The following is a 14,878-nucleotide window of genomic DNA, read 5'->3' on the forward strand; positions in this document are numbered from 1 at the left end:
CAGGTCTCAGTCACTGCACAGATATGTTCTCCATTTTAAGGAGTGTCTCGAGTGAGTGGATTTTGAGATTTAGACTTCTAGGATTGAGTAGCATTACCCTCAGTTTTTGCTAGCCTGTTCCTGTTATGGTGGTGAATCTGTCATTAATTTTTATTTTCTCTCTTTCTGTTTGTTACTGAAGTCTTCTGTTTCACCATGTGTCCCATGTTGATCTCCTATCTGTTCCTTGGTTTTCCCAGGTAAAGATCCTTTGATCATGTGGCTTGCAGTGTAGGTACCCCAGAGACTTATGTGATTATATTTGTATGGTTAGACTACTAAGGACGAAAATTGAGTTTAAGCACACCTTACCTGACTGCAAGGACAAAAGATAGTTTGTGTGTTGTCTGTGTGGAACCTTTTACTATGTTGTCAACAGCTGGTATGTCAGAGAGTTGTGAAAGATAGTTTTGTAGCTGTCATTCAGCTTTAACATTGTATTGGTAAGTCAACCAGATGGTTTATTTAAATTTACCTTCAGGCTGTGATATTTATATATGTATGTGGGCAGTATTTGTTCTGTCAGTACAAGTGTTTGGACTTTGAAACTGCTTGGAGAATAAATAGCAAAGAAGGCAAAATTGTTTATTCCTCATCTGCTGACATACCACCACCATTGTTGGGGTTTGAATCTACTTCACCTTGTAGACTGGTCTGGAATGGGAAATCTCAGAGCGTGCTATGGTGAGATGACCTTGTCTTTGTAAACAAGGCATAATAACTGCATTGTAGGACCCCTGGCTGGTTACCCATGAATGAAGGTACAAAACAGGAAGGCAGATGAGCAGTAGAGACACTTCTGAACATGACAGCATGTCATCCAGAGCCTCTTATGTACTGTGTTGTCAATTTATCTGTAAAGTGATTGAGGGTCTGGAAACAGCGGGTGAATTTTGTTGGAGAATACTGTTACACTTGGTGCTTGGATGGTTTGACACAGCATGTTAAGTAAAGGTACAGAGCAGTGACTATGAAAAGTGAGGGGACTGGCATCCTTCTTGATAGATTTAACAAGGCAGACAATAGAGGAAAATTTAATGGCACTGACATAGGTTCCAAAGACGGCAGCTTATCAGGCTGGAGATTCTGAAAACAACAGAAAGATAATATCAAGTGGAGTGGGATAAATAAAAGTAAAGTAAATCACCTCTAGTCTTCAGACTGTGTGCAGTTACTCAGTACACAAGGTGGTTTCCTGACATCTTACCAGCCGCCAAATGTGAGCAAGAATCCTCTGCGGTATCAAGATGTGTAAAAGATTATAACTGAATATCGGTGTTGGGCAGCTTCTTTATTTCACTGTCCTGAATCCTTCTGTGTAGTTTTTTTTTTTTATTGTATTACATGTTAAAACTGCTTGTCATTTAATTTTGAATCGATGTCCATTGTGTAAAGTGGTTGTCCTAAAGTTAGATCTGAAGTAGGATATTCATTTGTCTGCAACCTGTGGGTTATGGATCCGATATCGGATCCGAACCGGCATAGTTTTCCAGCTATGGATCCAAGCTCTCAGCTCCTCCCCTCACCCATAATGCCCTGCTCTACCCTCATGACCTCAGATCTTGTTTGCCGCGCTGGTAACTAGATGTGGATTTCATAGCTCTCAGCTAAGTGGATATTTCTTGTTTAAAATTAGAGAATTTTTGCCTTCTTTAACTTTTTTTGTGTGAAAGTTGTAGGTTTCCTAGTTTTATTGACTGTTTTAGTTTAATTTAATTTTCTGTAGTAAATTTTATTCCCTCCCTCGCTGCGTAGAGTGTGTGTGAGGCCTGTGTGCTTCTTTATTGTTTTACAGTTACTTTCTGTAACTTTAGGTTAACTTTGGTTGACTATGGCTGAACAGCCTAAGTCAATATTTTCTAAATGCTCCGAGTGTGGCCATAAGCTCTCACCGGCTGATGGCCACACTCGGTGTGTTAAGTGTCTTGGGGTTGAACACCTCACATCTGGTTGTTCCATTTGTGCAGGGTTCAACCCCAGGGCACTGAGGGAGCGGAGGTCCAAGCTGGTCTTGGCGGGTCTTTTACCGCCGGACTCGGCTCCGACCTCCGCTCCTTCGGGGACTCCTGCGGCTGCAGTTGTTCCCTGTGGCACCCCCTCCTGCTCCTGGGACTCAACCTCCCGCTTCAGGACAGGAGAGGGATGCATCTAAAAAGGACCGGAGGGAGAAGCACCACAAGCGGCGGGCCGAGACCTCTGTTTCGGCCCCGCCAGCCAAGCGGCTTCTCCCGGCTTCCTGTTGGTGCGGTCTCCTCCTTCTCGGCTCCGGTCACCTGTGTGCTTCTCACCGGGTCCTGAGGAGGAGGAGACCCGATCTCCGTCGAGGCTATCGAGGAGGCATTCCAGGCCTACCTCGGTAGCCTTGTCGAGATCTACCCATAGCCTCTCGGATGCTGATCTGGACCGGATGATGAGAAGGTTCATCCAGGCCCAGATGCAGATGGGAGTGCTCTTGCCTCCCCTCCGGGGAGCTCAACACCCTTTTAAGCCTATTGCTCCTTCTCCGACCCGCTTCCGGGTTCGGAGCAACTGGAGCCGAGCAGCCGAGGCCGGGGAGGTCGGAGCCGATAGTACTTGGTACCGGATCCGACCATGCCCTCGAGTGCGTCGGACCCGATCTCGGAGCCTGGATCCGAGCCGGATCCGGGGATCAGTGCTCCTTCGGCGCCGTCTGTGTCGGAGCGCACTGTCCCTTCGGATCCGAGTGCCGCGCCGGCTCCGATCCACTCTTCGGATCCGAGGGGAGCCGATTGTCGGATCCTTTGGTCGAGGTCGGCTCCCTTCGGCTTTTGATGTAGTGGAGAGGGCTCTGTTGAGGGTCTCCGACCCCGGCACTTGCTTCAGCTCCGTCCCGCTCCCTCTGCACTGGGCCAGGCTTCCACCATCCGGCCCCTGGGACAGCCCGCTTCTGTGCCCCAAGTTGCTCCCATGGAGCAAATTGCTGCTTGCCAGGACTCCTCTGACAGCCCCCCAGAGGAGGCTCCTCGCAAGCATACGTGCAAGAGGAGGCACATTGACTCCCTGAGTCTCTCACTGAAGACACGGACTTGGAGGAAGGGGAAGGCTCCCCACGGTCACCCCCCCGAGGATGTCTCCTTCGGACATCAGACATCATGGAAATGCTCCGTATAAGAGGGTGGTCTGCCCCAAGTCTTCCTCGGACGAGTCCGTGTTCTTGGAGGCATTGAAGCGGGCCCGTCTACCTCTTGGGTGTCCCCTGCCGACCCCCTGGTGGACCTTATTACCACCAGGGCGTGGAAGGAACCGGACACCGTGGAGCCAATTCCCAAAAGACCTGATAGAATCCTTAGCCCGCCTTCTGACAGGACCCATTGGAGTAAGGGGCCTCCTGTAGATGCCATGTTGATGGCGGCGGCCACAAAGAGGGAACTGGCTCAGGAGAGTTCCTCAGTCCACCCACCGAGCAAGGAGTCTCGGATGATGGACCGCTTGGGGAAGCGGATGTTCAGTTCGGCGACCTTCTCGGTAAGGGCGCTGAACTATTTGGCACATGTTATTCGGATGCAGCGAGACCTTATTAAGGAGTACGCTGCATCCCCCCCTGAGTCCATTCTTGAGGAGGACAGAGCTCTGCACTCCACCAAAATGGCCACTCTTAGGTCAGTCACAAATACTTCTATGCGGCTACTCTCCCATGCTACGGAGGGCGCCGCTAGAGCTGCGGGGACAGGACTGGTCACTAGACGTCAGGCCTGGCTCCGCCACTGCGATTTTTCTGAGCCCTTCAAGGCGTCGTTTGCGAACGCCCCCTTTGATGGTTCTGCTCTGTTTGGCAAGACCGTTCGCGAGACGTTGACCCAGAGCGAGAAGGACGGGAAGACGCTGTCTGCCGTCGGAATCCGCTTCTCTGCACCCCAGAGGCCCTATTCTAGGAACCAAAAGGGTCAGAAGAAGATGTGGTTCCGGAAGTCGCAGCAGTCCCAGCCTGCTCCGGACAACCAGTCCTTCCGTGGCAGAGGAGGACAGGGAGGACGCCGCCCTAGAGGCAGAGGGGCTCCCAGAAACTTCGGGTCCAGGGAACCTTTCTCTGAACGGCCCGCGCAGCAACCCTGAGGGGTTGCCCGACTGTTCTACTCTGGAGGCAGTCGGGGGACGTTTTTCGGGGCACCTAGCGGCATGGGAGTCCATAACATCGGACCGCTGGGTTCTCCAAATCATATCCAGGGGATATCGCATTCCTTTCCTTCACCTTCCAAAGTTGCAGTCCCTCCCAGACGTACCACCCGGTCAAAGGGAGGCCGCTTTGGCAGAAATTGGCCATCTGCTAGAGAAAAGGGCCATCCAGCCCGTTCCCCCAGACCAGATCGGATCAGGGTTCTACTCCAGGTTCTTTTTAGTGCCAAAAAAGACGGGGGAACTAAGACCAATCCTAGACCTCTCTCTCTTGAACCTGGCAGTCCCCAAAGAAAAATTCGAATGGTCACTCTACAATCTATTCTCCCCCTTCTGGGAGAAGGCCACTGGATGTGCTCGATAGATCTCAAGGACGCGTACTACCACATCCTAATGGACAGACGCTCCAGGAGGTTTCTCCGCTTCCGGCTGGGAGCCAGTCACTACCAGTTCCGGGTCCTTCCCTTTGGTCTCACCACAGCCCCCAGGGTGTTTACCAAAGTACTAGCAGTGGTAGCGGCCCACCTGAGGCTTCAGGGGGTGCAGGTCTTTCCCTACCTGGACGACTGGCTCCTTACCGCCCCAACAAGGCATCTACTTCTCTCGGCGCGAGACTCCTTTCTCCATCTTGCTCCATTTCTGGGCATCACAATAAATACAAACAAGTCCAACCTGGCACCCACTCAGCTCTTAGATTTCATAGGGGCCAGACTAGACACAAGGAGTTTACGAGCCTTCCTCACTGCGGACAGAGTTCTAAATCTGCAGCTCCAGGTGCGGGCCATTCTCCATTCAGGTTCTGTTCCAGCGGAGTTGGTCCTGAGGGCTCTAGGGTCCATGGCTTCATCGATAGCACTTCTTCCTCTTGCCAGGCTCCATATGCGCATTCTACAGTGGACGCTCTTAGTTCAGTGGTCATACCTTGCTCTTCCCATGCATCATCCCATAGCGATCAGCAAGGCTTGCAAGCGGTCCCTCTTGTGGTGGCTCCACTCCCGGATCTCCACGAGGGTCGCCCATTTTGTGCTTCTCCCCTCTCGCCACGGTGACCACGGACGCCTCCGCCTCGGGTGGGGGCACTGCGGGCCGGACAGTCCAAGGCACGTGGAGCGATTCAGAGACCTTACTGCATATCAATGTTCTAGAGATGAGAGCAGTGCTCTTAGCGTTGCTAGCACTTCAGGACTTTCTTCCCTTGGGAACAATTGCGATTCAATCGGACAATATGTCTGTTGTCTGGTACATCAACAAGCAAGGGGAACAAGGTCTTACCCTCTTTGTCGAGAGGCCATGAGAGTTTGGGAATGGGCAACCTCCACCAATCGCTTTCTCATAGCAACGCACATTCCGGTCGGTCCAACATCCTAGCGGACAAGCTCAGTCGCACCATTCTGACACCTTACGAGTGGTCTCTCAATTGTCAAGTAGCGGAACGCATATTCGCACGGTGGGGAACACCTTCATGCGATCTTTTGCTTCTCCCTCAAACACCAAGTGCGACAGTTTTTCGCTCTAATACCTCCTCCCGGAGGTACCCCAAGAGACGCTCTGGTGCATGCTTGGCCACCCGGTCTTCTGTATGCCTATCCACCCTTGCCTCTGATGCTGCAAGTTCTTCAGAAAGCCTCTCGGGTGGGTTGCAGAATGATTCTCATTGCTCCATTCTGGCCTCGACAGATCTGGTTCCCCTTCCTAAGGTCTCACTCGGTGAATCCTCCTTGGATTCTAGATCCCATTCGGATCTGATATCCCATCCTTCCTGCATTCCTCCTCCGAACCTGGACAACCTGAAGCTGACCGCTTGGCTGCTCCAGTTCCACTCTTGATAAGGACTCCCGGTATTTCTTCTCCGGTAAAGGCTATCTTAGTGGCGGCTCATAAACCATCCACTAGAAAGGTTTACGAAGCAAATGGAAACGTTTCTCTGTGTGGGCGGAGCGGCAAGGCCTAGATCCCTTCACGGTTCCTCTCCCTGTAGTGCTTGATTTTCTAACCTCTCTCTTTAATGATGGTGCCAGCAGTTCCACAGTCAAAGTTCAACTGGCGGCTATTTCTCACTATCACATTGGTCAAGAGTCTCTTCCTCTTATGTCAGCCAAATTGTGCAAAACTTTTCTTAAGGGCACTTTCCTTCTCAGGCCCCCTATAAAGCAAGCAGTTCCTCCTTGGGACCTTTCTTTGGTCCTACAGGCCTTGACCGCTCCCCCTTTCGAGCCCGCGGCTACAGTGGATCTCAAATTCTTGTCTTACAAGACAGCCTTTTGGTAGCCATTACATCAGCCAAGAGAGTTTCTGAACTTCAAGCTTTATCAGCTAAACCTCCTTACTTGGTTTTTATCCGGACCGTGTCTCCCTCAGGACCAACCCGTCCTTCCTTCCTAAAATCGCTTCTGAAGCAAACATCAATCAATCCATTAACCTCCCTGTTTTCTTCCCTAAGTATGAAAACAAAGGTGAATATAGGCTACACTCACTAGATGTTCACAGGCAACTAAGATTTTATCTCAACAGGACAGCTGGTCATAGGCAATCCGACCAGCTGTTTATTTCCTTTGCAAAATTCAATTTGGGCAAGCCAATTTCCAAAGTTTCTCTATCCCGCTGGATTTCACAGTGCATTTTATTGGCTTATCAAGCGTCAGGAAGGCCCGCACCGGAGGGTGTTCATGCCCATTCAACCCGGTCAGTATCTACCTCGGCAGCCTTCAAGGCTAGGATTCCTCTAGATGATATTTGTGCAGCAGCCACGTGGGCTTCATCTCATACATTTATTTCTCACTATAAGTTGGATCTTGCATCTAGGGTAGAGCATCCTTTGGCTCGCGGTGCTCGGAATATCCTTCCATGATGGCCGCCCAAGATTCAGGTAGCTGGGGACTCTGTCCCACAGGTTGCAGACAAATGAATATCCTACTTCAGATTTAGAAGTTATGTACTCACCATAACGTTCCATCTGAGTAGGTGTATTCATTTGTCTGCAACCATCCCGCCCTCCTATCCCCCTGGCCTTTCAGTTTCCTGCATATTACTTGTTACCCTTTTGAGGGTATTGTTGCTTTGGCAAACTCGATCTGAGGTCATGAGGGTAGAGCAGGGCATTATGGGTGAGGGGAGGAGCTGAGAGCTTGGATCCATAGCTGGAAAACTATGCCGGTTCGGATCCGATATCGGATCCATAACCCACAGGTTGCAGACAAATGAATACACCTACTCAGATGGAACGTTATGGTGAGTACATAACTTCTAATTTATTGACAGCATATGTTAATGCAGTTGGATACAATGTATAAAAATTAAGCAAGTTAACTCAACGTGTTCTGTAGCAGTGAAGGACAGAATTGTGTCTCATCTCCTCTGTACGCAGTGCAGTGTTACTTGTTTTTTGCTGATTATTTTTTTATGTACAACTATTTACTTTGCTGTTATTTATGTAATCATATGATTTTAATGCTGAGCATGAAAACCTCATTATGATAACCTGTGTTCAAAAGTATAGAAAAAAAAATATTCAGTTACCCTGTAGATCATTAGCCAGCTTTCACTATACTTTGTTAGTCTACGAGAAAATGTGAGTTGTTGGATGTTTCAGTCTTTCTTGTTATTTCTCAGCAGGGTAGGACAGAGGTCCAACAGTCTTTCCATCTCCACAGCTAGAAGTGAGCATGAAATGTCGGAAATTATTGACGGACTTTCTGAGCAGGAGGTGAGACTCCACAGTGTTTCTTAATATTTGTATGTTCACTTGTTTTCTCTTCTCAATTTGTGCATGGGTATTTGTTATATGCATGACTTCTAGGTGTCAGGTGAATGTAACACGGACACTGAAAATTTAGAAGCTGTAGAACAGATCCTGCAATGTGAGGAGTGGACACTAATGTTGGTGTTGGTTTGTAGAGGCATAAAATATCCGAAGTTGCTTTGGGGAGAATCCACTTATTTTAAGAATTTCTAGCAATGCCCTAAGTTTTGAGACTGTTTCAGTAAGCCATGCTTGTCCACACACACACACACACACACACACACACACACACACAAACACACTTTTTCTCCAGTTTACAGGCATTTCAGTTATTTTCTCACATTCTTCTGTTATTTTTCATTTAAGTCTCTGAAAGTTGTTCCTGTTTGTCTATAAACCAAACATACAAGTGCGTAAATAAAATTTACTTTTCAGTTAAGTAAAGAACTGTTCAGGGTAGAGTAATAATATTTAGTTGTATGTGTAGTCTGTGTTTTTAGATTTTGAATTCCTTTTAAAGGAACACTGAATAGGTTTCTCACTTATCTTAACTGCAGTGGTAACTCCTCCACCAAGCTTTTTGGAGTAAAAAAGGAGCTCGTAAATTAATTTCTCAGAAATTGGAGTTGCATCTGACCTGTCAACCCAAAACAACAAAGCAGGCAGTGTTATTTAGTTAAGTAAGATTTTCTTGCCATGCATCTTTTTTATGAGTCAGGAAATAGAAATTGCAGCTAAGAAACCCTGAGGGAGCAACTCAGTTTTCCTTTTATATGTTGGGAAAAGGTATCACTAAAAAGTTAGTTGTCTGTAAAGTAAGTGTATGTTGTCAGTTAAAACAAATTGCTTGGATTGGCAGTCCTGCTTGGGTTTGTTATTTGAGTGCCAGGTTTTTATGCCCAGTTCCAGATGCTGATGTCCGCTGCTGGTAAGGCTATGTTTGTGCAGTAAAGGAGTTTCTGCTTTTGAGTAGAAGTTAACTGGCATCCCTGTGTGACATGTGCGTATGTAACAAGTAAAAACCTTCCAGTTCAAGCAGTGCAGACCCAGTTGCTACTAAGCACTAAGTGCTGTGTCCGTTATTCCTGCCATTGTGTGGCACTGACTAAATACGCATCTGTCTTCATGCTTATGTGCGCTTGTGCTTTAGTTTCATCCTTGAAATCTGTTGCCAAACTGTAGCTACTAAAGTTGGCCTTTTTTGTTGTTCTAAATGACATATTTATAGAATAAGGCATTAAATAGGCAGATGGCTGCAGGCATACCTCTCAGCTGTCTAGATTTACTCAGAAAGTCCAGATTTTTGCCTCATATTTTTGATGTGTTCCACATAAAATTTGTGGTTTTCTGGCAAATTGCTGAGGATTGAAGTCACTAAATAATGACACACTTTGAGTTTCACACTTAGTATGCATTTTGTGAAGGATACAAAAACACAAAACCTGTTATTCTAGCAATGTTCTAAGTTTATAAGAGCAATATTTAAAATCTGTCCTTATTGTCTCAAGCAGAGATTATCAGAGAGGAACACACTCACTTTAATTTTTACCTCCTGTCCTTCTAATTAACCTTCTAATTTTATTAGGGAATGCACATGCTTCCATTGCTCTGCTCATAAAGTCCTAGCTTAGTCTGTCAAATATTTTGTCTGCACAGACTCACCAACAACAGTGGTATTTTCTTACATTCTGCTTCCTTGTGGATTATCATTGTTCTGTTAATGTTGTCAACTGTTTGCCTCCCATCCACCAAACCACAGTGATCCATATCTATCAATTTTGGCATCACTTATGCTATTCTTTTAGCCATTATAGACATAAACACTTTATAGTCATGGTTTAGTATTGAAATGGGTCTGTATGAAGCTGGATCTGATGGGTCTTTACCCTCTTTAGGTATTAAAGTCACCACCACTTTTTCCAGGATGTTGGTACTTCTTTTCATCTTAAAATAGTGTTAAACAAAGCCTTCCAGATCTTTATTAGTTTTTTCCCTCCAAGCTTCCAAACTTCCACAGGAATGACATCTGTTCCTGGTGACTATCCTGTAGATTGGTAATACATCAGCATTTTTATCTCATCTCTTCCTGTCCTGTTATCAGTTGAGCCTCCTTTTTCTGTAACCTTGGCATATTTAATTCTTCCATAAACATTTCCATTTGTGCCTTTCCTTGATTTCCATATTTCTCGGCTTTATACAGACTTTCGTAGAATTTCCAAAATACTTCTAACACTTATACAGGACCTCCTTGCTATAGGCTCCCTAAAGCTTGGTGATAGCCCTTTCTACTTTCTGTTAACTGATTTGTTGTGTTAAAAGTTTTTGTGCTCTAGAGATATTATCAAAAAACAGTTCCTTAACAGCAATCTTTCTAAATTTATGCAGATTATCAAGTTAATCCCTTGTTTTCTTTTTAGCATTCTGCAGTTGCTCCTGTTCTTGTTCTGTGAAATTTCCCCTATTTTGCAATACTTTAACATTTGTCAGTCCCTCTAAATAATTCTTGTTACTTCTTAACCATGTCTCCCTTTTTTTTATTTCCACCCTATTTTAAACTCCACTTTAATTTTATCCCACTCCCTAGGTATATTTTCAGAAGAAATTTCTATCCTCTCTAACAGTGCCAGAATAATTTCCACTACCCATTCCTTAAATTCCTCTCTTTTCAAGAGATAGATGGGGAAAGCACCAGTGTCTCATTTTTATTTTATTCTCCTGTGTTTTTATTTAATTTATTATTGGCGCATGATCTGAATTAGTTATTGGGTGCTTATCAAGATGTTCAATTAAATGCACATGTTCTTGTGAAATGTAAATTCTGTCTAACCTAGCCCAGTTTTTGTATCTTTGGGAATAATATGTAAATTCACTCTGAACTCATAGATGTCCTTCAAGGATGCATCTGCAGTCATAACATATGGGTTGTCCTGCCTCAGGCAGCCCTTCGGTCGGCCGGATTCCAAAGTCTGGGTCTGGCCTCGGCTGATGTCGCACTTTCCCCGACGTCAGAGCGTCTGGGGTATAAAAGCATCAGCCGACGCCATTTTCCCCAGTCTTTCTTGCCGCGCGGTGCCCGAAGCAGAAGCTGTTCGCAAGTGCCGGTCGGTCAGATCCAGCGATTTCAGCTACCGAAGACTTCGAAAAAAGCTAAGTACCCCATTGGGGACTCTTTCTTGCCTCAGCCGATGTCAGACAAAGTAAATAATTGTTTAACTTGTGGGAAACAAATACCTCATAAGGATTTCCATTCTTACTGCCTTCCTTGCTTAGGCCCAGACCACGACGTATCAGCCTGTTTAGCCTGTGCCTCCTTCAACCGACGAACTCTTAGACGTCGGTCGGAGTTTGCAGAGGAATTTTTTGGAGCTGCTTTTGCTTATAAAATGCCGTTGGAGACTCCGACTTCGCATATGGTCAAAAAACGCAAGGAAAAGGACAGACACTCGCGGCCCGCGGTTTCGGCTGAAACCACTGCTAGGCCTACCGCGAGTGTCTCGGTTTCGGCCGAAACCGAGTCCTCGGCGATTCCTTCTTCCGAAACCATACTTCCGACTACCGAGGCCCGGGAGGCCCCGGCTGAGTCAGCTTCAGAACTCCCTACCGAAGCTAGTGTTCAGGAATTGTCCGACACCATACCTTTGGACATTTCTACCCCTGCACGTGGGACAGTTAGGCCCCCAGCTTCTATGTCTATTAAGGCCTTTACTAGGGCTAAAGCTGCCAAATTTTCAAAAGCTTTGCCTGCCAAATCTACATCCCAGAGGCCTTCCTCTAGTTCACAGATCCTCAGCCTTGCTGAGGACCTTATCTCCTTAATTAGGGGTTCTCAACCTCACCCAGACAGGGCCTCTCAACCTCCTCCAGACCAAAGGCCCAGGACTGACCCCTCTGAACCTCACTCCTCAGATGATTCCACAGATGGATCTGACTTGTCAGACCACCAGGAAGGGGCTTACTCGCCTTATGAGGATTCAGATGCAGAGGATTCTATCCCTTCGGCCTCCCCTCCTGAAGAATTTTCCTTTGGGGAGACTTTACATTCCATGAGAGAGCACTTTCAGTGGCAAGGTCAGGGTTTCTCTGATTCTCAAAAAAGATTAAGGACCTTTTTGCATTTGCCTCAGCATAGGCCCTTAGCTATACCTCCTGTTCTAAATGTAATTGATGATGTGTACAATGATGTCAGTACAGCCCTTGATTCTCTTCCTCCGGCCCCTGCCAAACCTGACAGATATTACAGGGTCCCGGATTCTCATTTCCATCTGTATAAAGCCCATGCTGCAGACCCAGAAACTATTTCTCAGGGCCCTAAAGGGGTTGCAGCCGCTACTGCCAAAAATTCCCTACCCTCTGAAAGAGAGTCTAGAGCTTTAGAGAGATGGGGAAAGAAGGTGTATACTTCTGCTACTCTTTCTGCCAGGGCATTAAACTGTCAATTCCATATGATACAGTACCAAGAGTATTTGTTAGATGAACTGAATAAGAAACTTTCTTCTCCTGAACCCTTAGACCGTAAATCCCTTCAGGATTTGGTACATAACTCACAACAGGTTAGTAATCATTTTTTAAAATGTGGCTATGATGCACTGGAGGCTTCATTTAGATCAGCTATGACTGGGGCAGTTATTCGTAGGCATGCCTGGCTGAAGGAGCAATCTTTGCCGGACCATGTCAAAGCTAAACTCCTCGATGTTCCAATGGAGAAACAAAATTTATTTGGCTCCCCTGCACAGGAGATTCTAAAAAAGGTTGAAGAAAAAGCAAAATCTGTGCAAACAGTTAAAGATTTCCTGCAAGTTCAACCACCGAGGTTCAGTAGAAGCTGGCCTACAAAGAATTGGTCCTTTCCAGACTCTAACAGAGCCCAGAGAGGCAGGAACAGGCGCCCTAGAGGCAGAGGTCAATCGAAGGGCCCCTACAGAGGCCGTCAGTGGCAGCCTGCCAACCAGAGGAGTAGTGCAACAGCTACAACTACAACCACTACTACAGGACAGACCCAATGACTTGACTCTGACTCCGCCTACCAGGGATCAACTGGAAGCACCCTTGGGCAGAAAGCTGGCTTTATTCTCAAAAAACTGGCATTGCATTACAAAGGATACATGGACATTGCAAATAATAGACGAGGGATACAGGTTTCACTTCCACACTTTGCCAAAATGAAGAGGAATGCCAAACCTTCCACCAAATCAGAAGGCAGAGGCATTAAGACAAATCAGCAATTTACTTCAGATGAAAGCCATAGAAAAGGTACCATGTTCAGAACAAGGCCAAGGATTTTACTCCAGACTATTCCTTGTACCAAGAAAAGAAAACCAATGGAGGCCTATTCTCGACCTGTCCGCACTGAAAACTTATCTCATTGTGCCAAAATTCAAAATGCTGACCCTACAGCAACTTCTTCCCATGTTGGGCAAGGAGTCTTGGCTGGTGACTCTAGATCTCAAGGAGGCATACCTGCACGTCCCCATCAGACCAAATTGCAGAAGACACCTCAGATTTCTTGCAGGATCAGAGCATTATCAATTCTCAGCATTGCCCTTTGGCTTATCTACTGCGCCCAGAGTATTCACAAAATGCCTGGCATCAGTAATTGCACATTGCAGACTTCAGGGAATTCAAATTTATCCATACCTGGACGACTGCCTAATACAAGCGGACGACAAGAAAAAATTGTTAAAGGACTTGGCCTATGCCATACACCTGCTACAGACCTTGGGATACACAGTCAGCATCCAAAAGTCAAGACTAGTACCATCCCAAAGGATAACCTTTTTGGGTGCAGATCTGGACACAAACACCCAGATGGCTTTTCTCACAGAAGAAAAACAAAAACAACTTCCAGATTACTTCATGATTCTGACAAGACAAACTCAGCTTACTGCAAGGAAAATCCTGCAGGCCCTGGGTTACATGGCATCCTGCATAATTTTAATCCCACATGCCAGGCTGCATATGAGGAAACTACAATGGTACCTAAGGAGTGTATGGTCTCAACACAGTCACAGTTTAGAAACCATGATACCAATCATTCCATGCCTTCAAAAGGAATTCCTGTGGTGAGCTCAGGCCTGCCAGTCCAACAGAGGGTTGCCTTTCAACAAACCAAAAGCAAAGCAGACCATCACCACGGACGCCTCAGACCGAGGATGGGGAGCACACATGGAGGACAAATGTATCCAAGGCCTATGGCCTCAAGGGCAGCTAAGCATGCACATAAACCAAAAGGAAATGCTGGCAGTGAGGCATGCAATTGAGGCATTCAGACCCTTCCTCCAACAAGGACATCTGTTAATAAGGACAGACAACACCACGGTCATGTGGTACATAAACAAACAGGGAGGCACACATTCCTACCCTCTATGCCGGATGGCTATGAATCTGTGGGATCTATGCCTGAATCTCAATATCCAACCACAGGCCCAATTCGTGCCAGGAAAAGAAAATGCACTAGCGGACAGCTTAAGCAGAACTACCATGGATGCACATGAATGGATGCTGCACCCAGACATCTTCAAACTCATAACAAAGACATGGGGAATGCCGGAGATAGATCTGTTCGCCTCCCCACTCAACCACCAACTGAAGACATTCTGCTCAAGGACATATCACCCACAAGCTTGGAGGGTGGACTCTCTCTCTTTCAGCTGGAATGCCCTAACAGTATATGCCTTCCCACCTCTCCCATTGATGTACAAGGTTCTACTGAAGATCAGGGAGGAACAGCCAAAAGTGATACTAATAGCTCTGGACTGGCCAAAACAACACTGGTATCCACTACTGAGAAGCATGTCTCAGGAAAATTCAAGGCCTCTCCCCCTATGGTCTCTTCTTCTAACGCAAACAATTTCAAGACCCTGCATCCCAACTTGAAAACATTGCAGCTAACTGCCTGGAAAATTCCTTAAACTCCAATCAGACTGTTTTATCTCAGAGGGTGAAGGACATCATCCTGGAGGCTCGCAG

The 14,878-nt window shown here is 46.5% G+C and overlaps 1 protein-coding gene across 7 annotated transcripts in view; it reads left to right on the plus strand.

Annotated features, from left to right (window-relative positions):
- NCOR2 (nuclear receptor corepressor 2) overlaps positions 1 to 14,878 on the plus strand; it is a 3,277,114-nt gene that overhangs the window by 1,783,356 nt on the left and 1,478,880 nt on the right. For 6 of the 7 annotated variants that reach the window (XM_044068530.1, XM_044068534.1, XM_044068533.1 and 3 more), the window contains one exon: positions 7,783 to 7,876. In XM_044068530.1, the coding sequence (XP_043924465.1) occupies positions 7,783 to 7,876 (94 nt within the window). The remainder of the gene's footprint in view (positions 1 to 7,782; positions 7,877 to 14,878) is intronic. The other variant, XM_044068531.1, reaches the window with a different exon arrangement.

Source organism: Protopterus annectens, chromosome 4.part0 (genome assembly GCF_019279795.1).
Source record: "Protopterus annectens isolate FY-2018-M chromosome 4.part0, PAN1.0, whole genome shotgun sequence".
Classification (NCBI taxonomy): domain Eukaryota; kingdom Metazoa; phylum Chordata; order Ceratodontiformes; family Protopteridae; genus Protopterus; species Protopterus annectens.